At 33.4% G+C, this 16,308-nt stretch overlaps 2 protein-coding genes across 3 annotated transcripts; both read left to right on the forward strand.

Annotated features, from left to right (window-relative positions):
• The first annotated feature begins 834 nt into the window (after positions 1-834).
• Positions 835-6,550, forward strand: LOC123909292 (probable protein phosphatase 2C member 13, mitochondrial). Of its 2 annotated transcripts, none has more exons than XM_045960111.1 (9): positions 835-1,258; positions 1,367-1,661; positions 1,787-1,914; positions 2,008-2,106; positions 2,355-2,513; positions 2,861-2,947; positions 3,512-3,603; positions 4,436-4,510; positions 6,081-6,550. In XM_045960111.1, the coding sequence occupies exons 2-9, from the start codon at positions 1,372-1,374 to the stop codon at positions 6,261-6,263; spliced, it is 1,113 nt and encodes a 370-aa protein (XP_045816067.1). In that variant the 5' UTR covers positions 835-1,258; positions 1,367-1,371; the 3' UTR covers positions 6,264-6,550. The 2 variants fall into 2 exon arrangements, with proteins under 2 accessions (XP_045816067.1, XP_045816068.1); XM_045960112.1 differs by having other exon boundaries at positions 857-1,258; positions 1,372-1,661.
• Positions 6,551-9,199: 2,649 nt separating this feature from the next.
• Positions 9,200-13,171, forward strand: LOC123909290. Its single transcript, XM_045960107.1, has 3 exons — positions 9,200-9,382; positions 9,472-9,619; positions 10,503-13,171. Exon 3 carries the CDS (start codon positions 10,613-10,615, stop codon positions 12,740-12,742), a length of 2,130 nt encoding a protein of 709 aa, XP_045816063.1. The 5' UTR covers positions 9,200-9,382; positions 9,472-9,619; positions 10,503-10,612; the 3' UTR covers positions 12,743-13,171.
• The last annotated feature ends 3,137 nt before the right edge of the window (positions 13,172-16,308 follow it).

A 16,308-nucleotide genomic window follows, 5' to 3' on the forward strand; every position in this document is an offset into this window, starting at 1 on the left:
ATAAGTTAATTAAATAAGTTTGTTACCATAACAGATCAATTTTTATCAAACAAACTTATAAGTTAGTCTAATAAGCTAACTTATTGGACTTACCAAACACACCCAAAGGCTTTGTTTGGTAAAAAAAAAAGTTATAAACTAACTAGTAGCTGATGGCTGATAGCTTATAGCTGAAAAGTTAGTAGAATAAAATTAAAGTGTTTGACAAATTTAACTGTTGTGAGTACAGAATGACATAAAAGTATATGGTTAGTGGGTAGTTATTATATTTTTTTAAAAAATAAAAAATAAAAATAATAAGGGTAAAAATGAGAAAAATGTAAAAAAAACTATAAGCTATAAGCTCATACGCTACTTGAAATAGCATATCAAAAAACGCTAAGCTAGTTAGAGAAGCTTATTACCAAAGATTTCATATTTTTATCAAACAAGCGTATAAGCTAGTCCAATAAGCTATAAACTAGTTTATTGAACTTACCAAACAGGTTATGCTATGAAACATGAGCTGCGACACAGACACCTGACACGACACAAACACGAACATGTCAACACTACTAATACAAAAGAAATGAAAATTGCAATTACTAAAGTTTTGATGTATAAATATTCAAATAATGTTAATGATTCTCGAAAGACGTGTATTTATATCACTGATTTATTTTAAAACTATAATAATGGACAACACCATTTTTTTAGGAAATGAAGATAATCTCTACTCATCTGACACGTGTTATACGAGTATCGCACACCACGATAAGCATAATCATTAAGGTGTACGTGTTTCATAGATTTTAAATTATTAACTTAAATGCTATAAATTTGTTCATTAATATCATCATTTTCATTTCTTTGCAATATTGAATTTATACTTAAATCTGACGTTCTAAAAAAAATGAATTAATATTTTTTTGTTGTAGTAAAAAAAATACTAGTAAAACAATAATAAAATAAGAAAAGTCTGTTGTTGTCACAAGTGTCCGGCCTCCGGTAAGCCTGTGCTGCTAGAACCCTCATCTCATCTATCATCCATTTTAGATTCAAACCGTTTGTTTTTTGATTCTACAAAATCAAAATCAGTTTAGAAAGATGCACCTCAATACGTGGCTTTAACATCACCTTCACACTTGTTTCTTTTTTCCTCCCCTCCTTTCAATTTCCCAATTACAGTAATCATCATAATCATAATTATCATAATTATAATTAACACCGCCTTAATCTCTCTTCTTTCGAATGCATCGTTACGTCTTTTGAATCGAATGTGAGTAGAGTAACCAATCTTTTTTTTCTTCTTTCTCGATTTCAATCATTCTTGTTTGTTTATTGTGATTGTGATGAATAGTAATTAATTGTTTTGTTGTGATTCTAGGGTAGATGGTATGCGGCAGGTGTATCAGTTCTATTTTTGTTCGAGCTGCAAAGAGATTGCAATTGAATCACGTTGTTGTTGGGAGAAACTGTTTAACAAGAAGATTTCATCATCCAAATCCACAATTTCTTGCTTATTATTTTCATAATAATCGTAGTGTTTTTAATAGATACATAGGGATGATGGTTGATACAGGTTCTATGTCAACAAGGGCTGGTCCCTCTGTCGATATGGTTTCACAACAAAAAGATGATGATTCTACTCCTTCTGGTTTTATTACTGGTGGATGGAAAAGGTTATTATCATTTTCATTCCTAATTTTAGATAGATTAATTACCCAAAATGCTCCATCTCATTATTTAAATACCATTGCTTGGATTGGATCTGATGATTCTATCTCGCTGAATTTTTATTTGCCAGTGAAGATGAAAAACTTAGCTGCGGCTTTTCAAGCTTTAGGGGGAAGAGAGTCACCATGGAGGATTTCTATGATATTAAGACATCAATCATTGATGGTCGTTCAGTGTGCTTATTTGGAATATTTGATGGTAAAAATTTCCAACTTCATTGCGAGCCGCTTCTTTGAATGTTCTCTTGCCTTGAGAATGAATGTCTAAATGAGTTTTTAATATTCCATACAGGTCATGGCGGTTCTCGTGCTGCTGAGTATTTGAAGGATCATTTATTTGAGAATCTCATGAAGCATCCAAAGTTTTTGACGGACACCAAATTGGCTATAAGTGTGTTTGCAGCCTCTCATGTTCCAATTTTACTTGTCATTTCTTTTAATATTCAAGACATGTCACTTTTTAGTTTTACCATTTGTTTATACATTCTTGTCAAATCTAATATCATTGGAAACATTTCAGTATGTATTTATTGTGTTGCTTCTATTTCATCAAGGGGTCTGGGGTTGGTTTCTGCATGGAGTGATTTTCATTTTTCACCGTCTTGATGTGCAAGTATAGTAACTTTAGTAACCTTGTAGGTGAAACATATCAGCAGACTGATGCTGCATTTCTGGACTCTGAAAAAGATAATTTCCGGGATGACGGTTCTACTGCTTCAACCGCTGTTTTGGTTGATAACCATCTTTATGTTGCCAATGTCGGAGATTCTAGAACTGTAATATCAACAGCTGGAAAAGGTAATATTTTGATTACCTACTTTATTATGAATTCTTCGCATTACATTTCTTGTGTAACCAACTAATAATTTTGGTAGTGTTGAAGTTCTAGTATCATATTTCTTCTTTTCTTAAAAACCAATTCATATAGTGATATGATTACAGGAGAAAACTTATTCCATCAAATATGCTAATAGTATAAAATATAAATATAAGAGGCCACATGGAAATTAAAGTATTTCTAACAAAGCAAGGGTTTCCTCGCCTGCTCATTGGGTTCTTGTATGCTTAATTTTCCTACTTTCATTTTAATGAATTTTGAGAACTATTGTATTATGGACTTAAACTCGAGATTTCATGTTTGACAGCAATTGCTCTCTCTGAGGATCATAAACCTAATAGAAGTGATGAGCGGAAGAGAATTGAGAATGCTGGGGGTGTTGTCATGTGGGCAGGTAACATATGATTTTTAAGTAGCAAACTTGCTACTTTTAGATGGTTCTATTATTGATAATATGCTTTTGGTGCATTTTGTGCAAGATACAGTGGGGTAGGTTCGGAATCTGATGGGATTCCCATCAATTCATCATTGGCCAAAGTTGAGGTTTAAGTTGTTTGATGCTGACATCGGAAGTTTGTGCAGGTTTTGGTTGACATAATAACAAGCACGGAGTATTGTCTTCTGGCTGATTGATACATTTTAACCATGTGTGAATTTTGAACCAAAAAAGTGTAAACTAAATTGTAATTTGTAAATGTGTTTCTAGCTTATATGTTTATTACGTGTTCAATGTTTTGTGATACATACTACAAAGTAACAGGGAGAGTGGATGTACAACATATTGACATTTGATTGATGTATACAGCTGTGTTCTCAACTTATACAAGATTGGAATAATAAACTCCATATAATTTGTCTTGCGTTTTTTTTTTGGTCCATCCAAGGGATGTAGTTTGATTAAGAAATTGATTAAGTAGCTCAGGGAAGAGATATTCACTTATGTTTTTTGGCTGGTCAGGTACTTGGAGGGTTGGAGGGGTGCTAGCAATGTCTCGTGCATTTGGCAACCGTATGCTGAAGCCATTTGTAGTAGCAGAACCTGAAATCCAGGTGATCCTTTATTAACTTTTGTACCTCAGTTACGTAATTTATAATTTGATTGGATGGTTCAAGCCAATGATCATTTTCTCAGCGTGGATGTCAAATCCTAACAGTGAATGTTGATAATGTCTCGGAAATATCTCTAGCAGAAACTGTTATGGCCTGTTTGATTTGATAAAATGTTTCTGTTTTTTGTTCTGTTTCCTTTTCTCAAAGATTAAAAAAACAGTGAAAAGACTAAAGTTTCACTCTGTTTTTGCTCTTTTTTTTTTTAATGACTTGTCACGGAAAATAGTTTTTGCTCTTTTATTATTTTAATGACTTGTCATGGATAATAGTGAAAATGATGTTTTCACTGATTATTACAACAAATTCTTTCAAAATAGGAAATAAAGTGAAAACAGTGTAGTATTTTTGTAGTAATTACTAATTAGAAGTAAAAACGGGAAATGAAAAAAAAAAAAAAAGTACATATGTAAATATAGTGTGGGTTGAGGGCATGGGAATTTTGCAACTTGAAGAAGTGACAACTTGACAAGTGTGTGTGTGTGTGTGTGTGAGAGAGAGAGAGAGAGAGAGAGAGTGTGTGAGTGTGTGTGTGTGTGTGTGTGTGAGAGAGAGAGAGAGAGAGATTAGATGCTTTATTTGCAGCTACTTCTGTTGTGTTCCCTCCCCACTGTAGCCAGAAAACAATTAGATTATCTCTTTTCCTTTTATGATGCAGGAGACCTCAACTTATTTTTCCATGATGTGGATAGCCTATGTGTTATGAACAACTGCATGTTGAAGTGAAGGATTATATTATGTTGACATTCTGCTTTATTTCCTCGTTTATTTTCAGGACCAGGTGATAGATGAAAATACTGAGGTGCTTGTTCTTGCAAGTGATGGAGTCTGGGATGTAGTACAGAATGAGGTAAGACCGGTCTTCATTCTTAGCCCTGCATTGCTTGTTGCTTTTGCATATGCTATATATGATTTCCAATCAGGCAGGAGTTGATTGTCACCAGTAACTAAATACAATTGGTAAATTAAATAAGAAAAGATAATGAGCATGAAGATGTGTATTTTGAACCTAATCCTATGCCATGTTATCAAATCCCCCATATAGTATGAGTTGTGTTATTTTGACAACAAATTTTGACATCAAATTAAATGGTCAACACATTTCAAATATGTAGATCGTTAATAAATATAATAAGGTGTTGCAACCCATCCAGTCATGGTTAATGACGTTCAAAGTCGAAGTTAATTGTGTTCAGTGGATGGTTGGTGAGATGTGACACTTTGTTATATTCATTAACTATCAACTGAATTGCGTTAAACACATATTTGAAATTGCATTAACTATCTAATTTGTTGTCAAAAGTGGTATTCAACAACAATAACCAAGGTTGTTAGATTCAAATTTTTACGCCAACTCATTATCTAGGGGGAATCGACTCGTAAACTCGTACTCGTGCAAGTTTACCTCATATAAAATAATATTAAAATTATTATTATATAATACTATAAATGCATTCAGAATTTGAAATTTGTTACTCATTAAATTAACTACACTAAATATTTGGAAAGAATTATTATTATTACTACTTATTTTAATAATAGCCTAGGATATAATATTTAACTAGTATAGTAATTATAGTAATAGTTAACCAATAGTCCCACAAAAAGATAGCAAAGGCGTTAGTTTATAGCAAAGAAGCACCCTGCCTATACATAGAAAAGCAGCGCTACTTTGTTTCCACTTTCTGAAGTCCCACATCGAAACTTTGTAAAGAATAGACATCAAGATTTGCCTATGAAAGAGTCTGTATGATAATGTTCAATGCGCCAGTGGGGACCCATTATTTTATAGCCGTAAAATTATTTTACAGCTGTAAAATAAAAGTGCAGTCCCCTTTTACCGGTAAAATTGTTTTTGGGGAATTTTATGCTGATAGAAGCAGTATTGTAGTCTGTTTATTAGCACGTGGGCTCGTACAATTTTATGAGTCAACTCACGATTTTTTAGCGAATAAGATGGGAGTGGAAAGAAAAAGATGGGTACACTTGGGTATGAGGAATCTGATAAGGAACATTTTACTAGTTATTTCGGCTACTTCTAACTTACGTGCTGTGATCCCTTGAAAGTAGCAGGAGGTGAATCACTGGCACGATGGCACTGCCATTGCCTAGTTAGTTTGAAATTAGGATTCTGTCGTCTAAACGTGTTCAATTTTACTGATATGGGACATGGGTTGGAAGTTATCAATATTCAACACCGTAAATGAAGATGAAGATAAGTATTCAACATTCATGGACTGATAACCTCAATTTATTGTGGTGGCAAACTGGCATGGTTTATTTTTATACCAAATAAATTGTGGTTTTGTTTTCTTTTCTGCTAGATTGGGATTGTTATTATTTTTAAATTGCTGTTCTGTGTTTATTTTTCTCTTTGGTACTTGGGTATTTATTTACTTCAATCTGCCATATTTGACCAGGATGCTGTTTCTCTTGCACGTGCGGAAGATGCAGCCGAGGTAGCTGCTCGTAAGTTAACAGAAGCCGCTTTTAATCGCGGCAGTGCAGATAACATTACTTGCATTGTGGTACGATTCAATCATGAAAAAAGACACCCAGCTAATCCTGATAAAGCCGGTCCAGCTAGCAGTCAGCAGAAGTAGACATTGAAAAGCACACAAACATGTGTTTGATTTATTGAGGGAAGGGAACACACTGAAGTCTGCACATGCGCGATGGCTGACTTGTGCATGTCAAACAACTGATGATTTGTTTATTCATCCGTTTTGGAATGTAAGTCACTCTTGTATTGTGATCATTGATGGATTCATGCTCTTTCTATAACTGATTATAGTGTTTGCTCTAAATAAGTTTGCGGCTTGTAGGGGCTCGAGTTTGGTATTTTTGTTTTTGTCTAATAAATGCAACGTACATCTTTTTGTGTTATGAATTCCAAACTGATAGGACCACAATCATCTTTTCTTCTTATTATTTACGCAATTGAATTTGGCAAAACTTTTACTAATAATGGAACGAATGTACGGAAAGAGAAAGAAGACGGAAGATACAAAGAAAAAGTGAAAGAAATACTGAAGTATTATTTATAATTGATCCATTTGAATTCAAGTTGGAAATTCCTTTTTGGTATTAAAAGAAGCATTGTATATCTCCTAGTTAGAAACCGTGTAACAAGATTTTCGTGCACAAATTGGTTACACCTGAGCATATTTTGGACTGAAAATCTCTCAACTTAAAGAAAGATTTACTTCTTTTAAAATAAATAAGTTATTTCAGTGGAAAAAGTGATGAGTTGCGATTGTAGTAGGTTCAAAATTAAGAATCATAGAACTCTCATCTCCACCGCGGTCTTCCTATGGACCTGCGGCTTCTCCGTCTTACAGATTTGGTGGAAACCAACCATGGCAACATGAAAATACAGATACCAGAATCTTCCAAGGCCAGCAAACTACACAAAAATAAGCTGTGATGCATGAGTATGGCGCAGCAAGCTCTTTTCAGATTTATGGTAAGTAAGTCCAACAAAAAGGTCGAATATAGTCGCACAACTGAGTATTCAATGACAAAGCATCTAGCTTATTTAATCAAAGAAGAAGAAAATGCATGTTGAAGTTTTAAGGTTGTTTGAATAAATTTGATCAAAAAGCATTTGAAAAAAAATCTTATGGTCAATAAATTGAACCAAAAAATTAACTTAAAGTTTTCATAGCATATCATCGGGGTATAAGAACTAAATAAACGAATCAATGAACTTGGAGATCCTATTAATATCGTTTTTTTTTTACTTATATTTTATTCTAATAACAAAAAGGGGGATTTAGACTTTTTAACCAATCGAAGAAGTATATTTTATCCTCTTCAACCACGGAGTCTTTGTCGTAGAAGATTTTATCATTCCTAGACCGCCAAAGCACCCATATCGTCGCATGCCACACTAGTAAAGCACCCTTGTGCGCTTCTTGCCTCTTATGATCGAAGATAGGAAGCCTTCGAAATGAGATTGTACATAATTCGACAACACCTCACAAACCAGGAAATATTACAAGCAAAATGACAAAGCACAAAGAGGTGATAGGTATGAAGGGGAAAATTTACCCTAGTTGAAATTCTTGCACGAAGTATTTGCAAAGAAAACACTATAACTTTTGAAGGTGCCAAACAATCCCAAACTTTTGCCAACGATTAATTTGTGTTGTTGATAGGTATGAAGGGGAAAATTTTGATAAGAGGTAAGAATAAGTTGCTTTGACCGAAAATGTACCTTCACTATCCGACAGATAGATCCAAGAAGACTCTTCTTCATTAGTAACCATGACGACATCAATGACATCCAATAACCTACCATTAATATCTTCCTCCCATATGAACACTGGTCTTCTCCACTTGAGATGACAAGCTCAATTGCTAAGTCAAAAGTCAGAATTGTATCACGAAGACCGTCTAAAGTATTGTCAAAATCAAAGTCCATACCTAACCCCCACAACCTTAATAGATAAAAGTCGCACTCCATTGAAGATCCCCAAAGAAAAGGCCTCCCTCAACCACAATGTCTTCGATCCCCACTTGCAACTCTTTATCAAACAAAACAGTTGCCTCCTCCATGTGAATTGGTTGGGACGTCCTGAGACCGAAATAAAGTTTGACAATACCCATGCTAGATCAAAGTAGAAGAAACTCACTATGTGGGTCCCTTAACCGAGGAATAACATGCATTAACTCAACAAGCCTAACAACTCTTTTCATGGTCACCTATCACTACTAACAGTCCATTCGGACAATTTCACCGTAGACAACGGCCTCCCAATATCCAAAGGAAAGAATGTCTCACAAAGTTTGCTTCCATCGCAAGAACTAATTAAATCTCTAGATTCAACAATTTGTATTTTATGTTTGAATTTAAACCAAACTAAACAAACACGACTAGATATTGAATTGATTTTATATTTAAAATATAAGATTGGTTCAAATATGAATTTTATATCATTCAAAATCAATCACTTTAAGACTCAAATTAAATAATTATTATATTTTATCAATATTCACTCTAACATTATATATATTTTTATAGTTTATGTATTTATTATTATTTACGTATTAATTTTTTTTTATTGTAGTTTATGTATTTATTTTTGTAGTACAAAAGTCTAGAATGTTCACAAATATTTTTTTTTTTCTCAAAAGTTTTAAATAAATTTCTTAATTCATGAAAATGCTTACTTTATTATCAAATAAGAAAAAGAAAATCCTTAACTAAATCAAACAATTCGTTCTTCATCGATTTTATCTAATTCCAATCGTAGAAAAATACTATTAAAATAACTAAACCACACATGTTATACACTAATCTCTTCGATTTCCATTATAAGAAAAGAAAGAAAAAAAAATCATTTTTTAACTACATCGAATAATTGATATATTTAACCTATTAATATAACCAGGAACATCTTATTAAATGAAACTAAAAAGTGAATTTTTTCTCGTAATATGAAAACAAAAAAAACTAAAAACCATGGTTAAAATTAACCCTAGTTAGGTTATTTGGGTCCCAATCCATTATAAAAAGGCAGTGTTTGGGTTAAGAGGAAAAAAAAAAAAACTTAGACAAGAAAAAGAAAATCATTAACAGCAAAGCAAGTTGTAGTAAAATTGGGGCAAAATAGATTCTTCACATTTTGTGAGGGCTTTGACAGATGAGTCACTGTTTATCGTGACCGTCTTCTCAGATTCAAATTCCAAAAACGTTACAGCTTTTTTCTTCAATTAGGTATTTTCATTTACTCATCATTTCCACTTTATTACATCTAGCTAGTGTTTTTGTTATTCAATTTTTTCTTTGATTTCAAATTCGCGCAGGTTTTAGGGTTTCCATTTTGAAGATTTAGAAGCTCAATTGCACTTTATTTGGGAATTTCAACCTTTGTTGTTTGTTTCGAATTGCTTAGCTACTGTAGATCCGTGGCGGGATTCTGTTAGCTTCGAAATTTGTGTCAGAAAATCTCAGGTTCATTTCCGAACATTTCGCACTCCGTTAACTTTTTTTTTTTCACTGTAAGATTCTTGTAATAATTTCGTTTTTTTTTGTGTTGTGTGAAATTTGCATATAATTTGGATCATTTGGGTTTGTGTAGTAATTTCAATTTTTTCAATTTGTTGTTATTAGTTTTGAATTTTGATAACATAAATTTGGTACTTTTGATTTGTGGTTAGTTCATGTGAGCTACTGTGATTATGAAATAAGCTATTTTTTTAACTGGGTTGTGTAAGTTTGTGTTGGGTGGAGTTTGCAAATGAATAGTTGATTACTGAATGAAATTTATTTATAGTCATTGTGATTATGAGACTAGAAAAGGTGCTGCTAGTTCCAGTGTTGGTAAATGGTAATAAACTTGGTATGAAGATATTTGAAATTTGTTTTGGACTTTTGATTACGTGGATTGTAACTATATAGATCGAGGTTACGTTAGTTCTATGCATTGATAGGATAGGCTAGCATTGTTATTACTGTATATATTTTTTGATGAAATCACGTCGGAATCAGGCCTGGCGGGAGATCATGTCCATATCTTGTAATTTGACAATAATGACACTTAAATTAATAATATGTCTCTCATTGATACACAAAACATATGTTCTTTCATACATGTGCCCGTAGAAATTTTCTATGATACTCGATGCAAGAGATCTCAAGTTTAATTATTAAAAACTGAATATTCTTACAAGTTGCTCTCTTAATTTCAGAAATCGTAGTCTTTTTCTGTAATAGCTTTGACTATTGATACACGATGCATACTTTGAAAGGATGATTTGCTTATAATTGTTGCTCAACACACCTATATCTCGATAATGTTAGCGGTACATCTCAGCTTGTTTATCTGTTGGTTCAGGTACTAGGGGTTTCCTCAAGCAAAGGCGGCTTGCTACAGAATCCAGTATTCGTGGTTAAATCATTTCGTCTTTTAGCTAAGTGTGGAGGCGAACATATCAAAAGTTGGAAATGATGGAGTGCAACAAAGATGAGGCAGTTCGGGCCAAAGAAATAGCGGAGAGGAAATTTTCTGAAAGGGAATATATCGGTTCAAAGAAGTTTGCTCTCAAGGCTCAAAATTTGTATCCTGATTTGGAGGATATTTCCCAGTTTTTGACTACTATTGATATTTATATATCTGCCGAGAACAAAGTAAGTGGAGAAATGGATTGGTATGGTATACTTGGAGTAAGCCCCTTTGCTGATGAAGAGGCTGTTAGAAAGCAATACAGGAAGCTGGCTCTCACCCTTCACCCTGACAAAAACAAGTCTTTAGGTGCAGAGGGTGCATTTAAGCTGGTTTCAGAGGCTTGGAGTTTGTTATCAGATAAGACCAAAAGACTAGAATATAACCAGAAGAGGAGTTTGAAAAACTTCCAACATACTACTCCCAACCGTGCTGGGCATCCATCCAATGTACCCACTTCAAATGGTTATTATCATTTTAAGAAGAATGCGACTTCAAACGTGAGGACTGGGAATAATAAATCTCGGGCTCCTACGGCTTCTGTCCCTCCTCTACAAAAAAAGGCTGAAACCTTTTGGACTCTCTGTAATAAGTGCCGGACACATTATGAATATCTCAGAGTTTATTTGAATCACACCCTTTTATGTCCCAACTGTAATGAAGCTTTTGTGGCTGTAGAGAGGGGTCCTCCTCCCAATGTTTTTAAGCCATCAAATTTGCCCTCCCATCAACAGCACCAGAATTCTCGACGCCATGCTGGAAGTAATAATTCAAACATTCAGTGGGGTTCCCACTCCAGAATGGCTGGTTTTGGTAGCACAGATGGATCCTCATCTGTTGCCGCTCAAGCTGCAAGTGTTGTGCAGAAAGCAAGTGAGAAAGTAAAGAGGGAAGGAGCACCATCAATTGCTGAATGGGAGAGGATTCAAATGTCTAAGAGGGCTGATGGCTCTATGAAGAAAAGGAAGACAGATGATGGTCGCATGAATGGTTTTCCAGGATATATGCAAAATCATATGGCTATGGGACATGGAGCAGCAGGTTTGGGCAGTTTCTCTGACCCAGGAAAGACTAACTTGGAGAAAGAAAGGACTTACGGTTTTTCAGGTCTTGCTGGCAAGCAGCATTACAGCATGCGAGAGTTGTCAATGTTTGAATTACGAAACATGTTGGTGGATAAGGCACGAAATGAAATTCGCAAGGAACTTGAAGAATTGAGGTTAAAGGCTGAAGCTAAGATTACTAACAAGAACAAAGAGGGTAAGAGACAAAAAAGCACATTTAATGTCAAAACAACTGGTTCAGAGAAGTATGGAGAGTCCAATGTTAATGGCAATAAGCATTTGGATGTTGATTCTTTACCTGTCACATCTGATGACGCGGATAAGAAGAGCCAAGCCTATGTTACTATCAATGTTCCGGATCCTGATTTTCACAATTTTGACTTGGATAGAGCTGAAGGTTCCTTTGCAGAGGACCAGGTCTGGGCTGCTTATGATGATGACGATGGAATGCCTAGATATTATGCTAGAATCCACAAGGTGATCTCCCTAAAGCCATTTAGAATGCGGATCAGTTGGCTTAACTCTCGAAGCAACAGTGAATTGGGCCCAATAGATTGGGTAGGTTCTGGTTTTTATAAAACTTGTGGGGATTTCAGGACTGGCAAGCATGAAGTAACCGAATCATTAAATTCATTTTCACACAAGGTTAGATGGACAAAAGGCACCAGAGGAGTTGTCCGCATCTTTCCTGGTAAGGGGGAAGTTTGGGCACTTTATAGAAACTGGTCTCCTGATTGGAATGAACATACTCCGGATGATGTGATACACAAGTATGACATGGTGGAAGTGCTTGATGATTTCAGTGAAGAGCAAGGTATATTAGTTACTCCCCTTGTTAAGTCTACTGGCTTTAGGACAGTATTCCAAAGGCACAACGACCATAATGAGGTTAGGAGGATTCCTAAAGAAGAGATGTTTCGATTCTCTCATCAGGTTCCTAATCACTTGCTCAGTGGCCTAGAGGCTCACAATGCTCCAATAGGTTGTCGAGAGTTGGATCCAGCAGCTACTCCTTTAGACCTCCTTCAGATAGCAACCGAAGCTAATGAGGCAGCAGGTAATGTTTAGAAGCCCGAAGAAGACGCATAACCTACAGTTCAGTTCTACTGAAGAACACATTTTGAATATAGGAGAGAGGATGCTTCAAAACCTCGTAGAGCAGAAATGTTCAAACGAGGTTGGTAAACAAAAAAGTGGGATCGTAGATGACAATGCACAACATGGTGTGACTGTTTATGCAATAGAATTTGGAAATTAAAATTTGATAAAATACACCCTTTTTACTCCTCTTTTGTAAGTCTGACCCAGATGATCCTTAGCGTCTTTTGGTTTTTATTGTATAATTTTCAGACATGTTATTCCTAGACTTTATATGGATGTCCATACTCATGGAGAACACAGTTATCATTCATCAATCTTCAAGCAAGATGATTATATTGTTGTTTTGGGATTTTATTCCATCCGCGCCGCCGCCTGGTGTTTTGCTTTTCTAGTTTATGGACAAGCTCAATTATATTTATGAGTTTTGCTTTCATCTGATTCATTTGCTAATTGCAGTTTTATACGTGATGCAAAAATGTCTATTATCTATCTATCTATCTAAAGCTGCACTTAAATTTTCATAAAAGAAAAAAAAAATCCTCGTTTATAATGAAAAATGAAAATGTTCCTTTGTGATCTACTTGTGTTTTTTCATATTATTCCTTTTTTACTATTTGTTAAGAATTTGTTTGAAGATCAAATCAGTATCAAGAACTGGCAGCTTTATCATGGCAATGTCATGTCAACGGAAATGTCATCTCCCTCATGTTGTCTTTGAAACAAATTCTTCTCTGATAGCTTTTGTTATTCTTAGAAGATCTATGATCTATCTCTATATACCTTTAACCGGTCTTAGAAGATGTTCTTACTCTTCACATGTTTGATTTGAGATGCTTTTTGTCTCATTGTTTTGGGAACCAAATTATTGTAATTTTTGGGCTAATTATCCGTATTTTAGTTTATTTTTGTTATGCAAGCCCTTTACAAAACATTTTCGAAATTAGTGATTCTAAGAGTTTTTTTTATTCGCAAAAGGATAATTCCTTTACATAATAGTACATGACACATTTTTAATGTATCAAACAATATTTTATTTGTATAATGTTTAGTGGACAATGAACAAGGCACTGAGCTGAAATTTATTACAACCCTTTTATGAGTAAATATTAATAATAATAGTAATAATAGACTGGAGAGAGGGGGGGGGGGAGGAGGAAATAGGATAGTGAGAGATAAGATAGAGAAGAGGGGCGGGAGAGGATATAGGTGAGAGTCGGAGAGAGACCGTAAATGTTTGTTGAGTAGAAAATAATAAATTAGATAGTTTGTACCGTAGAAAAATTTGTCACATTATTTAATGACGAACACAAATTTCAAATTTTGTCTATTTCCTTGCTCCTCCCTCTTTTGTAAAATCTCGTGAATAAGACTTTCGTGATAAGCTCAGCGTTTTTGGTTAGCACCAGTGCAGTCTATTTGAAAAGTTCTAAATGAAACAATATTTCATGTTTAAGAGGGTCTTGAAGATCTTTTAACAAATAAAGTTACGTTATTCTCTTGATGGTGGTTGAAAGATAAGAGTAGAAGTTTCATTTATAATTTAAATGGGTGGACTCAATCACGGAGAGAGGAAAAAAAGCACCCCTTTTATTTTTGTGGGCTGTTGGAAAAGGAATACATAGGGCCTAGAGCGGCCCAGCCCGCACATATAAGTCAAAAAAGGAGCGAGAAACACCTACTTTTACTCTCCAAGTGACAAAATTAAGGCACATTTCTTTACGTGTTTTTAATATATTTAATCCAAAATAAAAACATTTTTTTTTGTTGCAAACTTTGAGAAAGATATGAATTTGAAAAAATCATAAGAAAATACATATAAGTTTTGTCCTTTCTTAAAAACCATACCCTATTAAATTTATCAATTCAGACGGAAAAATTTCCTTTTATCTTGCATCAAAAAAGATAAATTGAGGCAAAATTGTGTTTTTCACCATCTTGTAGTAATTGAGAGTGATTTTAGAAAATTATGGAGGAAAATAATCTCCCTAAACACATAGTCTTACAAAAGTACACAATGGTAAGACCAATAATACATAGTATTAATTAGATACTCTGATTATTATTTTTTGGTACAAAGATTCTCTATTTCTTTTACAACACTAATAATTAATTGGATTCAATGTTGAATAAACTGATGAAACTGTATAGTATTCTTTTACGGTAAGTTTACTTCTAGTTATATATTTTTAATTTCAAGTAAGTATTTGATTAACATTTATATATATCACTATCATGAATGAATTGTCCAGTAATGAGGTATAGAAACATTACACACAACTTGTAAAAAAAAGAAAAATATTACACACATATTTCATTCTTAACTACTCATGAGAGATCTTTTATTTCAACCTCGATTGGAAATTTTAATATTATCATAATATTATTATGTGAATGTACGTAGAAGTTTTTGTTTTTGTTTTTGTTTTTTTACTCAAATGAATGTGGAAGTTATTTCTTGTACATTTCGTATTTATTATTTTAATAAACATAGGATTACATATATATTCTTCATATCATATATATTCCCCAAAATGTACTTGGACAGAACTTAAGCTAAAAAACAAATTACATTGGCATTTTAGTCAAAAGGACTGTTCCATTGAAATAATATTTTAAGATGTCTCTTGTTCAAAAACAATTTTGCAGAAACCATCTGCACAAGACAGAGAATCCCGGGTGTAGTATGAAAATTAATAAAAATGGTTGAGGAAGGTTCATGGAAAAATTCTCATGGGTTAAATTAAATTCAATCACTTTGAAGAGAGAAGTTCCTTTGATTTGCAGGAAAAGCCAAATTATTCTACTTTAGTAACTAGTTTTTTTTGTATGAAAAAGATAAAAGGTCTTATTAATACGTGCTTTTAGTAACAAAAATATAAAAACAATGTTTTTTTCAATGTAAAATTTAACTTTTCTTGAGTTTCTTGTAAAACAACATATATAACGAGATGATTTTTTGCTAGAGTAACTTGCTCAGTTGATAAAAATATTATATATATTTTGAAAGGACTGAAATTTAAACTCTCTAATATGTACTTGAAAAAAAAAACCTACATTGTGAAATTACTTATTTAGGGTCTGTTTATAATTTATGACTTATGACTTATTGCTTATAAGCTAAAAGATCTGCTTAGTAATAGTCTCTTTATTATTGGCTTATAGTTAATTTTTTCGAGTTATTTTAAATAGTTTTTAGCCTATGACTTATCATTTTTTTTACTCTAAATTTACCCTTATTATTTTATCTAAAATTCATTTTTATTCTTTATTATTTTTTATGTGCACTCTTTATATATGATTCGATGAAGGACGCCAAAGCAAAGAAGAAAGATGAAGTGCAAACTTAAGAAAATGCATACTCTAAAACATGAATCACAATTTTTTTTAAAAAAAAATTTGCATAATAATTTTTTTTGGAAAAAACATGGATCTGGTTTTTTTTTTTTTTTTTTTTTTTACGAATCTGGTTGTTATTTTGTGAAGTTTGGTTATTCAAGGTTTTTGTGCCTATTTTAATTTAATATCTTTTAGGC

This window comes from Trifolium pratense, linkage group LG2 (assembly GCF_020283565.1).
Source record: "Trifolium pratense cultivar HEN17-A07 linkage group LG2, ARS_RC_1.1, whole genome shotgun sequence".
Lineage (NCBI taxonomy): Eukaryota > Viridiplantae > Streptophyta > Magnoliopsida > Fabales > Fabaceae > Trifolium > Trifolium pratense.

Coding starts and splice junctions, on each gene's coding strand:
- LOC123909290 (XM_045960107.1), top strand. CDS start 10,613: ATGATGGAGTGCAACAAAGATGAGGCAGTTCGGGCCAAAGAAATAGCG.
- LOC123909292 (XM_045960111.1), top strand. CDS start 1,372: ATGGTATGCGGCAGGTGTATCAGTTCTATTTTTGTTCGAGCTGCAAAG. Junction 1,662..1,786: donor ATTACTGGTGGATGGAAAAG/GTTATTATCATT, acceptor TTTATTTGCCAG/TGAAGATGAAAAACTTAGCT. Junction 1,915..2,007: donor CTTATTTGGAATATTTGATG/GTAAAAATTTCC, acceptor TATTCCATACAG/GTCATGGCGGTTCTCGTGCT.